The sequence below is a fragment of the Nestor notabilis genome, unplaced genomic scaffold (genome assembly GCF_000696875.1).
Source record: "Nestor notabilis isolate BGI_N333 unplaced genomic scaffold, ASM69687v1 scaffold14178, whole genome shotgun sequence".
Taxonomy (NCBI): Eukaryota; Metazoa; Chordata; class Aves; order Psittaciformes; family Psittacidae; genus Nestor; species Nestor notabilis.
Window position 1 is genome coordinate 49,957 of NW_009938837.1, and position 19,550 is coordinate 69,506.

Consider the following 19,550-nt stretch of genomic DNA (forward strand, 5'->3'; position numbering starts at 1 on the left):
GTATATAGATGAATATTTACTGTAAAAAAACATTCATGTCCTATCTTTAACTTGTTTACTTTGAAACACCCACATTCTGGATATAGTGAGAAAAAAACCCCACCAAACCCAGCTCAGAGCCCTCAAGAGTGGCATCCAGAAAACATACTGTTCAAAGACAGAAGAAAGTAGGGGAAAAGCCTCAATGGACCACAAAAGAACAAAGAGGGACATGGAAAATTAAAGTGTTTCCACAGTGTAATCCTGACTAGACTTGGCTGTGGTGTAGACAGAAGCGTTGACAATCTGCACAAAACACAGGCTTCACCAAAACTGCCTGACCAATGTAGGACTATCTTAAAAGGGTGAGATGGAGATTCTCATAACTTATGAACAAGTGTGATTACACTACGACAGCAGGTATATCTTAGTTATAAACACAGCATTTTGGCTATTGAAGACAACAGTCTAGCTGAAAAAGCACAAGAGGCTAATTTTCACCTATCCTTGAAACGCTAAATTAACTTGCTTTGCAGTCCCTTGCACTGAGCAACTGCAGCTAGCCATTTTTCAACATCCAGCAAACCTTAGCTCATTTTTATAGAGCTAACTCCACACTTCACCACAGTCTAAACATATCCAACATCTTCAATCTGGGACAGTACTCCCAGGGGACTGAGAAAATTAGACTGAGCCTCCAACTCTGTTCCAGTGAAGGCACAGTACAAAGATCAACCACAGCTCTAAAACTTTCAATAATCTTGAAGAAGTCACAATTTTTGAAGAAGCAACACTGACTTACCTCCTTTTTATCATGTGCAGGTACATGGTTAAAATATTCACAGGCCTGCCAAAATAAAATATTTTCTTCACTAAATTCTTTCCGCAGAAATTCCTGGAGGAAAAAAAGAACAAACAGATGTCCAGAGGAAAGTTCCTTGCCATAGCAAACAACATAATGTGTGGTAAGTTTGCATAATAGTGACATTTCAGTCAGTATCACAGTCTAGTTTTCTTCTAAAGTAAAAGTCAATGCCTATTTGATATATGCCTAGTGCCCCTCTTCTTTCTCATGTCCTTTTAATGTATACAATTGAGAAGAATTCATGAAGTTGCAATCAAATCATTTGCATATACAAAGTTTGAAACTTCGTGTTAAGTAGCATATGAATGAACTTCTAACATAAATATAACTAATTTATAAAACATTTTAAAATTACACTATAAAACAGCTATTCTTAATCGCCTTTCTACTAGTAAAATAGAGTAGATGTTTATCAAGCAGTACTCATAATCAATTCTGTATTTATTAGTGTCTTTCTGCATCACATTGCAACTACAAAAAGTCTTCTATCACTGCTTGCTGACGTGGCTACATGGGTTCTCCTTGGAAAATACACACTTAGAGGGGGGGGAAAAATATCTCCTAGGACAATACAATAATCAGGACATTTACATTATAGCATCCGAAAGTCCAAATGAAGACTTCGGATCCCATTCACCTGGGAAATTGTACAACCACAAACTGCCCCCGATTCAGACCTGTATAATATAATATTCTCTCATCATATATTTTCTTGAACGTGTTTTAACCACTGGGGGAAGGAGGGGAAAGAAATAAAAAAATTCACTTGGTCCTCTAAAATATTATCTAGGCACTCACGTAATTGGAACAGAGCTTGTTTATACTTCAGAGCTTTAGGTATCGGTGTTTCATTGGAAATACTAAGTCAGCCCACAAGGCACGATCTTCTTTCAGGTGTCATACTGGTATCACTCAAGCTTCCTTAACATCCAAGGAAGTCTCAGAATGCAGTGTAAGAGGAATCATTGCAGAAATACTTAAAACTTAACTGTTTATGTTTTAAGACTTGCACAGAGTTTAGGGAGTCCAACTGTAAGAAAGCAACTAAGGAACTACAACACAGGGAGTCTAAATCTAGTAGGAAGCTCTCATTTTAAACTAAAAGTTCTTCATGTACCCAACCTGAGACATCAAATCTATTAAAGACAATCCAGAGAGTAGTCAGGGGACATTTCTGCATTTTGCATAAAATTACAGATTAAAAGAGAATTAAATTAGTGAGCAGGAACTGGAACCCAACTGCCTACTTCCTCACTCAGTGCCTTCACTATGAAACTACAATCTCCTGCTTGCTTTCTTTCAGGACACATGATTTGAGCACAGCTGGCTGTACAATTCAGCTTCATCAAGAAAACTGAGTGGTGCCCCTGCTGGAACATTATGTAGTAGCCTAGCAGTTGTCACACATGGCTGGGAAGCTGGGAATGTTGTTCTGAACCACTTGAGGAGGGAACTTGCAATCAGGTCTCTCACTTCCTGGATGACTGCTCTAATCACCAGACTATTATGCAAAATATGAGTATTTGCAAAACATGCAAAATCTCTTCTTCTTAGAGAGTATTTCCTGCTCTGTGACAAAGCTGTCCTCAGGAAAAGCCTATGCTGAGTCCCAAATGCACCAAGATGCTTGCTATGTAATCATGAATTAAATGCTGATGCTTCAGTGTTCTTGAATACTGGCAGAAATCTGTAACTGTGCAGTGTTACAATAGTCAGGTTTCAAGTGAATCTAAGCAATGGGTCTGGATTTCCCCCCAGCCTCAAGAAAATGGTGGTGCACACAATAGATTTCAACATTCCCTAATTGTTCTTTAGACTGGGTATTTAACACATGCATTTTTGCAATGTTTATAAAAATAATTTCTAATTGGAACAAAATAGGGTGAAAAAGTTAAACTTCCTGAATACCTGAGGTTGCCTTCTGCTGAAATGAAATGTAACCTTAACCTTTCAGTATGAAAATTTAATCAAATGACATTAGCTACTTTCTCATTTTTTAATAGAAGTTTTGAACTTTCATAGTACTGAAAAATTACTGCAAGTATTTCTTAAGTACACTTAAGTAAGTTACTGATGGCTTAAAAGTAATTAGAAAAGACAACTAAACTTCCAGTAGCACTGCCACTAACCACATAATTTTTCAGGTGGACTCTAACATCAGGTCAGAATAGAAATTTTTCTTTCAGCCTGAAGAGAAGTGTCAGTATCTAAGCAAAAATGCTAATAATTCTTGGGCTACTCTGCTAAGAAAAATTAAAAGACAGGGAATATAATATCCAGGACATATTATTTGCTTTCATCATCTCTGTTTCCTCAGATGTTCACTGTTGATGTGTTCTTTGGGTCCTCCCACCAGTAACAATGGAAGTCTGCTTTTTAATCATTTTGATATTTTAATATTTTTGTATCAAGTAAAGGAGTCTTTCTGCATTACTGCAGGTTCCAGTTACTGAGTTCTACATCTCCTACACCATGGGTTTCCTTACATTCATTCTGCGAAAACTATCTGGTCAGCACAAGCTGCCCTTGTGCAACGCATTTGGAACCCACAATACACTCTCAGTACAACAATGTAAAAATGTATACACCATAATTTCCTTACATATAAAACAGAGATCATGGTATTTACAACTTCATAAATGTGCTGTGAGGAAGCTTAACTCATGCTTTGCGCTATCCTGCAAGCTGCAGCTTTAACAATGCTTTTAGCTACCATGATTGCTTCCAGAAAATATTTCTAAAAAACATTTTGTAGGAAAACAAGCAATTATATCACTGAAAAAATCTTCTACGTGGCTTCTAGCATTTCAGTAGGTAAATGTGAATATATTACCAATTCTTGGGAAACTACTGAAACTGCTGCCTTTTTTTTTTTTTTACAAAGGCTAAAGATACAAATATAACAAAATGTAATTATTTACAAAACATGGAAGCTTCCTAAAAGCTCAGGTACAAAGCAAAATATAGCTTCCATTTTTATTTGACTTTCACTATCCAGAAATGCATGGCAATATGTGTATTACTACGAACTCATTCAACTGTGAACCAATTTAAACTTCGAAACATGCTCAGCTAACAACTGTGTAAGAATGAACTCCTAGCTCTTGTCCTATGTAAGGATGGTGTCAGGAAAGAAGATAGAAGACAGGAAAATTACTGCAGCAGTATCAGGTATTTTGGAAGGCATCTTACTGTCCCTCAAAACTTACTGAAAAGTATTTAACACCAATAGGATCCTGAAGAAGACGCTCAAATGAAACAGCCCAGCTTGCAACTCTTCTTTCTTGAAGTCGTCGACAGCTCTGAACACTGGGAAGACTAGCATTGCTACTGAGGCTGTTTTCACTGATGCAGTCTTTTAGATCAGTACTATTCAGCTCTGTTAAAAAGAATGAACAAATCTGTCAATAAAGGATTACTCACTTTTAGTCTTCAGCATTGTTTACTGGATTTATCACACCTCCTGCTCAAGCTCACAGTGGTGCAGACTTCAAAATATCCCTCCCCTCTTTTATTAGGAGCATCTGCATAGAAAAAACAACCCCAAACATCTCTCAATTATCTTCTTTTCCACTGCAAAGAAAATCAAATGAGTGTCTTCAAAGCAATCCCCTGCCAGAAGCAAAAGGGGCAGGCACAAAAGGAAATCTTTTTTCTTGCTTCGCAAAATAAAGTATTTCAGACAAAGTTTTGTGCTTACATTCCTCAGCCCATGGACTGCACCAAGAAAGGCAAACCTTCCTTTAAACAGGAACTCCGAAGGTTTTCATGGAAAGACTCCAGTTAAATACCGAAAATTTAGGAAAAGAGTCAACTAAGGAAAAGGACACTAAGGAAAATGAGGTAGTAATAGCTGCCTTCCTTATCCACAGCATGTAGAGGTATCAATTTATTATGGTTTCTGATAAGAACAGGAATCTGTTACTCCCTTCCAGACTCAAGCCAACGTAGTGCAATAATCTAGGGGTCGGAAGCTGAGAAATTACCAGATTCTTTAGATTTTGAAAAAAACAGAAATGCTTTTTTATTCTGAAAACAAATTAACAAGAAGTCAGGAAAACACAACCTTGCGCAGCAGCCTAACCAATAATTTCAAGTATTAACCCCACATCATCTTTATCACATACCAGTAGACAGAATATGCACAAAAATATTCTTAAAGTGACCACCTGTTCATGAAAGTGGAAAAGTGAAAGAAATGGCTGCTCTAAGTAAAAGAAGGAACGGTGGATAATAGGCTCCTATTCACAAACTTGCCATTTATTTGTTGCATGACCTTTTAGAAACCACCACTCTCTCCATCTCTCAGTAAACGCAAATGTAAAATTGGTATAGTTGTACTCACAGATACACACTTCACAGAAGTGATACAAAGTATAATTAATTGTTAAGACACAATTAATTAAGCCCTGAGCTATCTGGTTTGATCTTATAATGGACCCTGCTTTTAGCAGGAGTTTTGCTAGAGAGATGCCACACTGGCTGCGATTCTGTGATGACGGGATAAAAAAAAAAAGCAGACATTAAATTATTTGAAAAATTAGTAGTAATTGATGTGAGCAAATAGTAGGTGGTATCTTTGATTGCTCTATGCCAAATGGAAAAGCAAATGTACAGCTCGCTGTAAATGTAAACTGATTGAGAAAGCAAATTCACAACCAGTAAGAAATGGCCTATTCTTCACAGGGACACTTTAACTGCTATTTATCTTCCTCAGTTAAGTACCTGGACTAACTAAAGCAAGGAGTAATTTCTCCAAAATTACTACTTTATAAGACCTCCTGAGATCTCCTTTTCTCTTATATATATTCAAGGCACTTCACGTTTCCAACTTCTACATTACAAAGCATTACTGCATAGAATGTTTTGTATACCTCCCTAGAAGTATAAATTTTGATAAAAGGACCATTCAAAGATATACGATTAGGAAAAAAGTTATAAAATAGTTGTAAAGATAAGATAATTTTTTTAAAAAAGTTCTGAAACTCGATTTTTAAATTTATCCTGTAGCTTGGAAATATTTACTAAGATGTAAGAGTCAACTACTGAGAATTGCTATGATCAAAGCTATTGTTAGAGACAAAAATAAGACAAAGATACAGAATTAGGTTAGGGAAGAATGAAAATGTGACTTTATATTTTCAATAAGGATAACATTTAAGGACCATAACAACACATAAGGTATATAAATATTTTTCTTTGCCTAATCATCATATAAATTCAAACTAATTAAAAGCACTCAGCAAATAATGCCACATTTTCTTGTAACAAATACTTTTTGCCTTTAAGACATATGAAAGACTATAACCAAATCAATTCAGCTTCATCAGAGAATACCTGTCACCACAGTGAAACTATTGTGAAAGAAGCTAATGTGAATCTGAAGAGAATGATATCTCAATTTCTCATCTGAAATATTTTGCTTTAACTCTGCAGGGGGATACATTTTATTTTACAGTCCAGGATATAAATAGACACTAACTTCTTGATAGATCTGGGATAGTTTCAGATACTGCCTCACTCTTAGAGGGTTCAATCCCCAGTGTTCTCCAATGATGAGAATTCCCTAGTTCCTTTCAGGCAAAATCAGAGTTAAACTCATCCCACAACCCAAACCATTTAAATCTACTTGCCTGACAGAGGGAAATTAGGGAGTAGCCACACAAAGTGGTCAATTGTAAATCCATAAGTGACAGCACCTTAGGACTCAGAAGGGATTGCAAAACAGTTGTATGCCCAGCAGTCATTAGCAGGTCAACTTTACCTTCCTCCTTCCAAGTGGTGGCTGTTCAATTTCCCTTTGGCAGGCAAGCTGCTATTACAGTCTGACTGTTTACACCAGTGGGTGACTGCTAACTACCTTTAACTGCTAGCAGCTGCTTGCTTTCTAGCTTGTCAGAGTTACGCTTGCTCTAAACTACCTTGGGTTCTCATGCCTCTTATATGCTGCCCACTCTGGAGGTCCCATGAAAACAAATGAACCAAAATCAGACTGCATTTTCCACAACTTTGAGAGCTACTGGCACAGGTCCTCTCAATGTGTTACAGCAGCATTAAGGGATTACTCACAGTAAACTGTCTCTGCTCTGGTGGATTTTATTTAGCTAATTCAGATTTTTTTCAGAAAGACCTGTTTGAGTTCATACTTAACCCTAACACTGCTTTGTTTCCCCTTAAAGCAAAAAGGCAATCACAAGGCTGTTTGCTTTTAAAATCTGTAGATTCCTGAAGGGTATACCTGTCAACCTGAAAACAACGCAGAAAATGGTTGTTTCCCAGAAAATGCTTGGTTTTTTCTAATTTCTTTTCCACATAGATAGCTGCTGCAATTAAAACAGTTACAGCCTAGTGCAGGTACATCAGAGAAAAAGAAAGGTCAGACAGGAAGAAAAACTCACCAGCTATAACACTAATACACAATTTATCCAATTTATGCTTACATGAAGACCACATAAGCTGTAAGTCCTGCTTCGCTACTCTTGCGGAGGAATGTTTCCAGTCTAAGACTTCAGTGTCAGGTTTCCTGACTCTCACAACTCCTGCATTCTGAGGTATACACAGCCCACCTTTGGAAAGCAGGAAAAAAAAAAACTCAGTCACGTATTTTTCTAATGAGCACTGTGATAATCATTAGAGGAAACCAGGAGCTCAGATTCCCACACGCAAACGTTGTAACCACAAGGCTGTTGTGCAAAGCCACCTACTGCTTCTTGTGAAGCATTTAAAAAAAGAAAACCAGTTACCAGGAACCACAGGATGCCAGAGTTTACTGTAAAAATCCCAACTCAGGTGCATGCACAACTTAGCAGCGTTGTGAAGTTTCCTGATGCCTGCCTTCCTTTCTCCTTACTGTGTGGAAGTACCAACTCATTTTATAGTACCTGTAAAAGGGGGCTCCTTACTCAAGCATCCCACATCTGAGAGACCTATAATTATTTCTGCTCCGAGAACCGCCATACCTAGCAAGAAAGTACTGCTTCCTGTGCAAACTCGTTCAATTTCATTTATTGCCCTCTTCAAATACAGAATTGATGCAGAATGCTTTCTAAAAATCCTCAAAACCCCATATTTTAGACAGCATTCAGTGCATAAATTATTACATTTATTTTACAAAAATAGCAGTAAGAAAATGTAGGCATATAATCAACTAAAATCTTGAAAATATTCAGGATAAGACGGCTCTGAAGGTTTTGTTTAAGTCATACTAAGAAGTCCAAATACAATTAATTAAGGATACTTTTGTATGCATCTGTTTATAAAATCCATATATATTTTTCAACCCTCTATGGCCTTTTATCACTGTGAGAAGCTACACGTATCACTTGTAATCATCAGAATGCATACATTCATATAATTACGATAATCCAGTAAATCACTCAATACGTTACCTGGATAAAGCTGATAAGAACCACTGTGGTGCCACTTAATCAAATACTTCAAGGCATTCACTGAAAGCCATCCTTCTGAATCCATACCAAGTTCAGCTGTAACGTCCCAGAACCCATTGGGTGCAGATTAGCCTTATTGTACGGCACATTGCTCCTCTGTAAGTTTGGGATAAGGGAAGCTAGCACATTCCCCCCCAGCAATTCCTGGTAGTCTATGACACCATTCTAAACAAACTGATTCTTTACCCTCATGGCTTCAAGCAGAAGAAAGCAATAGTATACTTAACACAAAGCATTATAAAATGCTACCTAAATAATTTAAAGAAAAGACCTTCGGCCACTGCTGCTAAAGGAACTTGAATTATTTATGTTACAGTGGAACACAGCTACACAGGCATGTGCTGCCAACATAACTGACAAATAAGTCATGTACCTGTTGGAGGAGATAATCCATCTTTATTTATAGTGTAAAAAAGCATGAATAGTGTTTTGTTTTATTTTGTGCTTTGTTGCAGGTATTTTGCTCTGCCTTCTTGAGTTACTTTTTAGAATACAGCTTTACATTATTTATCATTGTAAACATCAGATTCCTTTCAAAAAATCTTTAAGAATGCTTTTCCTTATGAAAATTCTTTCCAGGTGATGAACATTAAAAACAAAAAGCAGCAGAAACTACAGCAAAGTAGTATCTTAGGAAAAAAACATGCACATAGTGTCTGTAACACAAGCATTTGGAAATAATAGATCAGCTTTGTGGAACCGATCTCTGCAGGGAACAGCAGGTAAGAACTGACTTAGAAATTCTCAGTAGCTCAAATACCTCACCACATGTCTATCTGGGAGATGAATGATCATGTAGTTCTATTTTATGTCCTTTGACCTTAAGGTTTTCCCTTAAGGTCAATGTAAAGGTGCCCTCTAGACAAGGTAAAGTGTCATCTAGGCATCAATAGCCAAAGTCAGACATTAGCTGGGGACTACTGACCATCCCCTGTGATGATTTAGATTGCACAGTGCTCAAAACATCAGCCACAGGCTGCGTGCTGCATACACACTCTCACTATTCCTACAGGCAGTAGGAATGGACAGCTTCCAAGATGGGAAGTAGGAGAAATCAACTAATTACAGGTTGTTGTAGTAACATAAAGTGGTTTCTGTGATTCTACAGCACAGGTGCTGATCCATAGCAGTGATCTTGCATCTAAACATTATCACAGCTTGCATTCTGCCTACAATTCATTAAGCAAATCAATTACAGTTAAGAGTTGCTACTGGTTGGCATCTCTGAAAACAACACTAATTCAACTACCTGTATCTTTTACACATTACCTATCTTGCAAAGTCCAGGCGTACAATTTTGGCATCCCAGCCTTGTGCCAGCTGAGTTACCATGTAAAGTAAATGCATCAAGAGGTAGATGGTTCCCAGTGCCTGGCTCTAATGAAATACAAGCCATATGACATGAGGCTTCATTGACCTCGGAAAGAAAATGTACAGGGAGCTGTCATGCCTCCTATTTTACTGAAGGGATGTATATAAACACACAATAATTACTTTTTACACATAAATTTCCCTTCCCAGATTAAAGTTTAACAACGGTATTTATAGTATCTAGTTATATGTCAGCCTTCCAGTATCTGAATGGGGCCTACGAGGATGCTGGAGAGGGACTATTCATCAGGGACTGTAGTGATAGGACAAGGGGCAATGGGTTTAAACTTAAAGAGGGGAGATTTAGGTTAGGTATAAGGAAGAAATTCTTTAGCACAACAGTGATGAGGCACTGGAACAGGCTGCTCAAGGAAGTTGTGGCTGCCCAGTTCCTGGCAGTGTTCAAGGCCAGGCGGGATGGGACCTAGAACAACCAGATCGAGTGGAAGGCATCCCTGCCAATGGCAGGAGTTTGGAACAAGTTGACCTTAAGGTCCTTTCTAACCCAAACCATTCTATGATTTTATACATACAAATACTAACATTAAAATTTAGACTAGGAAGGGAATTATGGACTATTATATTAATAGTTGCACTAGTGAAAATTTCTCTAATCTAGACATGCCCTAAAATGTGTAAATCTGTGGATCTATTAATGAATTAGTGATATTAGTGAAGATTGAAAAAATTTCAGTGCTGTGACATATTCGATAAAAGTGAAAGCCTGAAAATGTAATTCAGAAATCAATCAGAGCTATTCTCTCAATGCAGCTCTAAATGAAACTAATAAGGATTTTATTTCATTTCACTTTTCCAGGTTGCAGTCTCTCTGGTTCTTATTTTTCCAATCCACTTTCTAGGTTCTTAAGCATTGATTTAATATTACTCAGTGTAGTTCAACTACCACTTTTTACATAAATTACATCCCCCCCTCTGATACAGCATTTAACAATGAAGAGAGAGTCCATGTTAAACCTTCAGCACTAGCTGAAAAAATAGGTCATACAACTCAGCAGAAAAATGCATATAACTTATTGCCAGATCTTCACCTCTGCAACCTACATGGCCTTCAGATTCCATTACTTCACAAAACTGTATAAAATTTATTGTGAAAACACACAAATGAAATTGGAATGAAATACAAAAAACATATTGGAATAACTGAAAATAAGTCAGTAAAAACTACAAGTTCTGAAGTTTAAATTTTGCAAGGAATCAGAAATTAGGGTACAGTGGAGTTTTGTGGATAGTATTGCTAAATTTGCATTTACATAGAAAAAAAAATCTTTACCTTTCAAAATATTTCATTGATTTCATTGCAGTGGGACAACACAGATTGTTGCCCTTTTATATCATAAAACTGTCTGGTACTGTTGTCAAAGAATAGCAAACATAAAAACATGTATGTGAGTTTCTCTGCAGGATCTAGTGAACCAACCCCTGCCAAGCAAGACAAGTGAGAAAAGCCATCTCCTGTAAACCCAAACTATACAGATTCCTTTATTCCATTAAGGAAGCGTATTTAAGCTGTTTCAATTAACTTCAAAGATTCAGAGAAATCATCTTCTAATGTTTAACAAAGAGTGGATGTCCTTTAAAACATTAAAGCTATATGAAAATCAAAACAAACAAGGTTAGCTGACATAAAGAGGAGTTTACTTAGAAGTATTCCAGAACTGCAGAACCTCCATGCTGGGATTTTCCAAGTATTAGATTACTTACCCCCTTCTCAAAATGCATCACTCCCCAAAGATATTTCAACCTCAACCTGCACCAACACAGCTTATAGTTTAGGAGCTAGAGCATATCTCTTCAAAAGCAAACAGCACACGTAAAGAACAATAAAACAGAGACCAAGATTTTATCTACCATCCAATTATACAAAAGTCTACCAGCTTTGCCTCTTTATTAGTTTGAATGAAGCCTAGTTACAATAAAAACATGCATATAAAGATGTGCCACCAAAAAATTATGCAAATGAATCAGCGAAAGGATGCGAACATAATCCTGCAGTATTTTCATTAGCACAATTCCCAAAGAAGGCTCAGAGTTCTGTGCCACTTTGGACTCCCATCTTGTAATATGTCACCTTATTTACCATATATTGTATTGCTTAATGTGGAAAATTGATTCTTTTTCATTATAAAAGTAAAAACAAGCTTTAGCTTACCTCCATCAGAAACAGTTGCTGACTGCAATAAGAAAGAGAAAAATAAGTGTTACTTAAGTTTCATGTTATTAGAAACCTCTGAGCTTCACATAGTATTTGAAATGCTAGCTACTTTTATCATCTTGTTAACAACAGATAACATGAGGGGAAAATCTAAAGAAACCAGCTCTTACTTTCTTATAGGTGTTTCCTCCCCACCATGAAATTCACCCCAGGCCTTTAAAACACTGTCCTGGAACTTGATCTCACTAGTATTTATTGCACAAAGTACTTCCTGCTGTGAATAGCCACACTGCTTCCAACAGTCCTTCTTAGATGAATAGAGTCAATCGTTTGGTGTATGTGAGAAAGCAGGTATCTTAAAACTGACCTGCAAAGACTTAAAATGAAAACAACACCTCATATACTTTGTTTTGCTGCAACAGCTAGAGATATGGGGAATCAAAATTAAAATTCAACATTTTGTCTGTCAGATGACTCTGAAAACTTGCCCTCCCAATCACTTCTGACTTCCACAGAGCTAAAAGGATGTTAAGAGTGTTTCCAATAAGCTAGGCAAGAACTCCTCACCACCTGTACTAGTATAGCAAATTTTCAAAGACAAATAGTCTTCTAGCAAAATGCCAAAGTTTATGTACTTATCTACCCTAAACTTCTCATCTTTGATCACAAATTATCTCAAGGCAGCTACCATTTCTGCAACACCAAGTAGATGACCACTTCCCACACATGTACTCCAGTGCTTATACCTTGACACTCAACTGAGTGAAAGACTGGAAGGACAACTGACATTTTTATTGATTTCTAATGGCTATTAACAATGATTATTTTCTATTTCACTGCAGGATCTCACACTGTTGTTAACACTATCTGAAGAACAGCACTTACTATAAACTGTTGTGTCCTCACCATTCACATCAGCAGCAGATCTACTTTTCGATGCAAGTCTGAATTAGTCTCTATTGACATTATTACTCTAATGCTAGTTCAGATAAACACAAATACATCTTTCATGGAAACGATTAAAAAAAAGATGGCTCTTCTTCCTTAACTACACAAAAATCAATGCTTCTGAATCTGTGAAGCATAATAATATAATCAAAAGTGTATCCAGGCCTCTCACTTTTTTTATAGTGCTGTTTCAGGTATCAAAAAAGTGTTTCTGTTTTGGGTACAGTTCCTCAGTGAGGCTTAGGACATCTTTCCTACTTCTACTTTGCACACAAGTCTAGCAAGCGTATTATGCATTCAGAAACTGTAACATAATTCATGTTTGTAATTTAGAAAATTTAATTTATGTTACTGAAATCTGTATTATAAATATGATTGCTTCTAATTTCTTATTCACCTACTGTACAGAACAGTTGATGAATAAACAATCTCAATGTCATTACTCAAACAATGAAAAGAAGGATGACTCAAAGTCAAGTAATAGTATCAGTTTGCACATTAGACAGAAAAAAATAAGAATACTTTCAAACTATACACATTTTAGGAATGGTCATTTACTTTTGCAGTTTTCATGAATCTATATTCAAACATCAAATATAATTCTTCTTGTTGAAAGTTATGAATTAAAAAGAATAGGATTCTCACGATAGTAAAAAATTACACTACTTTTATTCCAAAAACTGGGAAGTTAACAATTGTGAAATATCATTTTTTAAAGGAAAAATGGTGTGATTTCATAGAAAAGCTCAAGCATTACACTAATAGTACCACTTAATTGAGTTCTATGGACAATGAGATACAGTTTTACCTCAATCCATTTAGCATAACTTCATGCAGTGAGCTTTCTACACACCACGGGTTGGGTCTGTGTGTTTGTTTTAAATGCTCTAGCTAATATGCATTACCTTACATATATCAACATCTTAAAATCTCTCCTTGCAAGGCCTAATTATTACTTTTAAACCTTTTTTTAAAAGTAGTACCCATATGAAGAACAGAACTTCCTATCAAAATATCAACCACCTACTTCTGTGTTATTTAGATATTTCAAATACTACAGTTTACTTCTGTAGATCACAGAATAGAAGAACATTTCTTTAAATTCATCTACGCAACTGAATTAAATCCACTTAATTCAACAAAATCAGCTAGAAACTAAAGCTTGTAAATACTGTGTAAGAATTCACAGTATTATGTTCAAAACATGTTTATGAGTACTTAGAAATCTTAGAAATACAAACCTGTCAGAAACTGCATGCAATCCATAACCAGACAAAGCAGTTTCTGTTCTAAACTGTTCAGCTGAAACTTGTCTAGATTTGTCCAAAGGAATAAGTTGCAAGACCAGATTTTTTTAAATACTATGATGATCTCATTTTAAAAATTCACTGTGTGTTGGGGGCTGTTTTTTGTTCTTCAGTACTCACGCTTACCACCACTGGAGGCTCTTCAGGACAAAATTTGATCTACTATGCCTATAATGTCCGATCATTTGATGAAATTTAACACCACATACATACTAACAACTACCTATTAAAACCCATATGTACTAAAAAACTATAAAATTAAACAGTTCCTGTATGTAGCCATTTCTAAAAGATAAGGAAGGACAGGGTATGACCCCATGCCTGCTAGGGCTAATATGAATATTAAAGAAAAAGTATTTAAGTATTTCATTCCAAATGACAGGACATGTATGTATTCATTTTATGAATGTATATATGAACTATATCTAGAGATAAAATCTAATTGCATTCAATGATCAAATCTTTCACAACCAGGTAAGTACTGAAATCAATTCTTCAAATTACCCTGACCTCCAAATCGGGTTAGGAAAAAGCCATGGTGTATGTCAGAAGCCTGATGGAAACAAATTACCAAAATGTAAAAAATAAACCTAGTTTAGGAAAACTAAAATGTCTTCAAGTGTTATCTCTCCACGGGAACTTTGCTTGCTCATCCAGCTGGATTAGCAGCTGAAGCATACAGGCACACACACAACCCCGGCAAGGCTGGAGGATGCAACTCTCCTCCAGACTTCAAGGCAAGATCGTGATCCCTGTGATCCAAGTGAGGAGCTCAGTGTCAGGGCCAGCAAGCTGAACAGTGGCTTTCCAGTTATCACACACCACAAAAGATGCTTCAGGTCTCTGTAAACTGGTAAATGCACCAGCATATATTAGATAACATAAAGTTCTGATTAAGAGAAAACATGATAATTTCTCTTTGTACATCTCTTTGCTACACAGAAAAACCAGAAGGGCCCATGAGTTTTTTGATGTTATATTCAGAATCTGCTTGCAACAAATCTAAAGAGTACAAGCTTACAGTAATTATCAAGAAGAAAACTACTTTGCGAGTACATTATTTTTTCTTCCAGAATAAAAACAGACAACACAGTATCTTGCACCAACAACAGGGTACAAAGGGAGAGAAGGCATAAAGGAGAATAATTGATAAGGTTGAAACATCCTGAATCTTTTATCTTTCATGGTCTACAACCTGCTAGATGTGTGCACCACTGCACGAAACTAGTCTGACATCTTTCAGTTGACAAAAACTCTTATCCAAAAAATTCATTTAGTTCCATTGTACACAGATCAGGTCCCAAGAAAGTAACTAAGTACTGTCAAAGTCTATCATAAAAACATCATGCAGAAAACAAAAAAAATACCCTACCTATGTCCCAGATATTACACAGAGCAAATAAATCCATGTGTACAGAATACCCAGATAACACAGATCCAAAAATGTCCTTTTTCTCTACCTCAAGATTTGTCATTCAAGTCAAAGTCATGCTCAAGTACTTGAGTAGAACAAAGGGAAATATGCGGACACCAGGAGGGGTGACACATACTAGGAAATGCCAGGCCTTAGCAATAAATGAAGCAACATGAAATCATCTGTGCTAATCGAATGTGGGCGAGTGCCTTCCTGAGGCAAAAAAGACTTTTATCTATTTCCAACTCCTTCTGAGATGTGGAGGGATAAAATCTATTAGGAGACTGAAGACATATTCCTCTCTCCTACCCCAAGAATGACAAAATCACAAACTGAACAGAAACACCTGTTTGTTTCCTGGGCATCCAAAAAGATTCAGAGAAAAAGGGATTCGATATGACCTTTCTCTGTGCCCTTTTAAAAGTACACTTTCTTCCAATACAGGCATCAACCTTTTGCTGCATGCAAAGAATTATCTGACTGCTGCCTTCAGAATATGTTAGTTTTGCCTAGCACAATATTATACTACACACACTGTTTTACAAAGCCCCTGTAATTAAGCCTTTCCCCTTGGAATAGCATACCTAGCTCCACCAGCCTCCTAAACTGATTTTCCCATATGATTTCAATATACAAAATAAGTTTGAGGAACTTGTGTTCTTTAAGGGATGAAGCACTGAACATTTACAGAGTGAACACAAATAGCCAACTTTCAAACATTCTGCCACTTAGCTCAGGGAAAGCCTATCACTCAGTCAACTGTCTGCTTGCATCCAGTTTTGTTCAAACTCCTTATTAAATCACCTGAAGCAACTTCTTCTTTTGCCAAGGTATGAATTATGATCAGGTCCCTAGATCTTCAGTTACATTACTCCAGGACTTACATTACATGCACATATTTTTATCCTTTTAAATACATTACAGCATGAACTTTGTACAAATACCATGAACTCAAATGATCTCTGGGAGGGAGATCATGTCTCAAAATATGATATACACTGTTCTAACATTTTAAATAAAAAAATAAAGCCATAATACTTCTGAACTATTGCTAGATTTTCCTCCTAGAAAATATTCTCAAATGTACTTCTCACCTGAATCTTAGAGTAATATTATAGTATTTTATCCTCATTTCAAAATATTATTGCAATTAATTTCATGACTTAGATTTCTGTGAGAAGGATGCCCTTTCAGAATGCCACTTCTAGGAGGGCTATTACATAATTTGTCTTTTCAATTCTCTACCACCAAATAAGTGCATTTATAACAGCTAATACTGAAGTATTATAGATGTAAGAATTCAAAGGATAAAAGAAATACAGTACAACTACTGTACAAGTATTTTGCTGCATACATTCTTCTCTGAAGGTTACAGGTTTTGTCAAATATTTAAGTCTATAAAAACAATATATGAACTGTAAACAATGAGACATTTGGAATTCCTTTAAGAAATAAATGTTCAACTTTCCACCCAAAACAAAACCAATCTTATCACATATAAACAGTGCCTTAAATGCCAAATCCATCCCTAAAATTATTTTGAGAAAGACATATGCAACATATATACAGTTTTACCTAAAGATATAATATTGATGTAATGGTACAGAAAGTATATACATAATACATTGCACAGAATTAAAAGACAGGTAGAGATTATAAACATACTGATTTTTTTAGCTTTACACATATTGGGCACAGTTTACAAATACATCTCAAAATCTGACTGTTAGTTGGTACAATAAGCTTCCCTTTTCTCCGATAATGAAACACAATGTTTGCATTTACAAAGGAATTTTAACTAAATCACTTTAAAGTAAAAAAGCTTAAAGGCTAAGCAAAAAGCATCCTGAAGCTGATAACATTTTTCTCTAGTTTCTTGCCAATAACAATAGCCTCTTCTAATTTCTCACTGCAACGATGCCTTGCTTTAGCTAAATATAATTCATATCACTTACCCGCTCTTCGTAAGAAACGGCAGTTATTTTTCCTAACAGTACTTTTCCTAAATTCATCTTCACTTAATAGGGAAAAAACATTTCCTCAACACACCAGCTTCTCAAAGATTAAACTAAAAAATTCAATCCTGTTCCATGCCTGTACATGCCAGTAAAGTTTAAAGGCATTTCGTATGAAGTTCTATTTTACTCCCTTTATGTTACCCATAGCAACAGGCCAATGCAGGAAGCTGTGGTTCGTCAGGGATTCAGATTAGATCTCAATTATCTCTCACCAGAAAATCTAGATCATTTTGTATAAATCATTCCAATCGTATTTTAAAACGTTTCCTATGACAAATCAGGAAAATGAAATGACGATGACTTGTGTGATAGTCCTGTATCCGATAAAAACAGATTTCCAAGACAGTTTTCAGGAAAACATTAGTTAATCACCCTAACATTAGTTACAGAAATATTTACATAGTAAACCACTATTTTCAGAGGTTTACATAATGCAAGCCAGAATAAAGTAGGACCTCAAACGGTCTATTCTGCTTAACGTTTCAGTGGTTATCACTAGAAATTGCTTGTAAAAATCCGCAGTACAAGGAAACCTGGCATATTTGGTTAAAGCCAGGAGCAGCCCGTTGTCACTAAGGACAAAATTCTCCTTCCAGAAACCAAGTGATATTCTCCCTTCCTTCCTTGATTCCTGAGCCTGTGCTCAACTGATGTCAAGGCAGTTCTGTGCACAGCCCCTCAGGAACAGAGAGCAAAATAGGCTACTTGTAATGCAAGAGGGAAGTGCTATTAACTTGCCTGTGACAGCAGTGTCTTCAAAAGACTGTATATGGAAAGTGTAAGATTTCATGAAGTTTACTGCTATTCACAAGTAAGTAGCAATAGCATCTAAACCATTCATTGCTGTTATTATTTTTAAGCAATCAGAATACAATTTTCTGGAAAAAATAAACACTAGAATTGCAAACTTGGGAATGATTAGTGGGCATTCTTATGCTAGAGGGATGTCTTTGAAGCCAAGGTGGACTTACTAGTAGTAGTTTAGGAAAGAGGAATCTTCTCTCTTTCTCAATGCAGCATGTAGAATCCCCCACTTCCATACAGTTCCTAGGTTGAGTCCCTAATATAAAAACAACCCTACGAAGAAGGCATATAATACTCTGAACTTACATAGATAGAATGAGGCAAAAAAGTTAAGAACCTTTACTCAAGATCTCACAGTAAGACTGGTTTGCAAAAGACAGTCCAAGTTTGCACATCTTCCTATTTTTGGGCTTAGGATGAAGAGAATTTGATAACAGGAAAATTCAATCTTCTCAATTTAATTTGGAATGATCAGAGAAGAAATTTTAAGCTAATTGCATAAGCATACTTTAACAAGAATTCCAGAGACATAAGCAAATTGCTGCAATGGACAAAGTTCATTTTATGATTGATGACTTGTTTGAATAGGCACACCACTGCACTTTTGAATGCTATCTTCTACAAGTATTTAATACCATGAAGAAATGCAATGGAAACAAATGGGTGGGTAGACAGGAAGGAGTGTGTTTTACAAGTTATACCCTCCATTATTTTACAGGTTATGAAGCTAATGCCCTGTGATACTTGCACAGAAGAACAATTTTACTACGTGCAGAGAAGTATTCAAGATTTATAATTTTATAAAGAAAAAAAGCCAGAGTTGTTTACATACTGCATTTTGCTTAACACTAAACAAGTGGAATGCAGAATGTATTTTTAACTGTCAATACCATAACCAAACAGTAACACCACTACAAATATGCAAGTAACCAGGTGAATAATAATCCTTACACGGGGTAAGTGAAAAGCATAAATGGTTCAGAAATGCCTATAGAACTTTTTCCTGTGACAACCTCTTAGGGGTAACACAAAAAGGACTCTTATCCATAGTTTTTACTGTTTGAGTGCTAACCTAAATCCTCTAGGAATCACCTAGAAATGTACTAGCAGAGTTTTAACGGGTGAAGGTGTTATCCATAAGAACTCAAGAACTATTAGGAGGAAAAAAAAATGCAATGGGATGTAGCTGCAAGAGTAGCAGTTCACCAGAGCAACTGCAGTGA

The 19,550-nt window shown here is 36.2% G+C and overlaps 1 protein-coding gene across 1 annotated transcript in view; it reads right to left on the bottom strand.

Annotated features, from left to right (window-relative positions):
- LOC104409630 (regulator of G-protein signaling 12-like) overlaps nt 1-18,199 on the bottom strand; it is a 48,960-nt gene extending 30,761 nt beyond the window's left edge. The window contains exons 1-4 of the mRNA XM_010019552.1: nt 17,461-18,199; nt 11,834-11,855; nt 4,054-4,223; nt 782-874 (exon numbers count right to left, since the gene is read on the bottom strand). Coding sequence (XP_010017854.1) covers nt 782-874; nt 4,054-4,223; nt 11,834-11,855; nt 17,461-17,517 — 342 coding nt within the window. The 5' untranslated portion in view covers nt 17,518-18,199. The remainder of the gene's footprint in view (nt 1-781; nt 875-4,053; nt 4,224-11,833; nt 11,856-17,460) is intronic.
- Between the last annotated feature and the right edge of the window lie 1,351 nt (nt 18,200-19,550).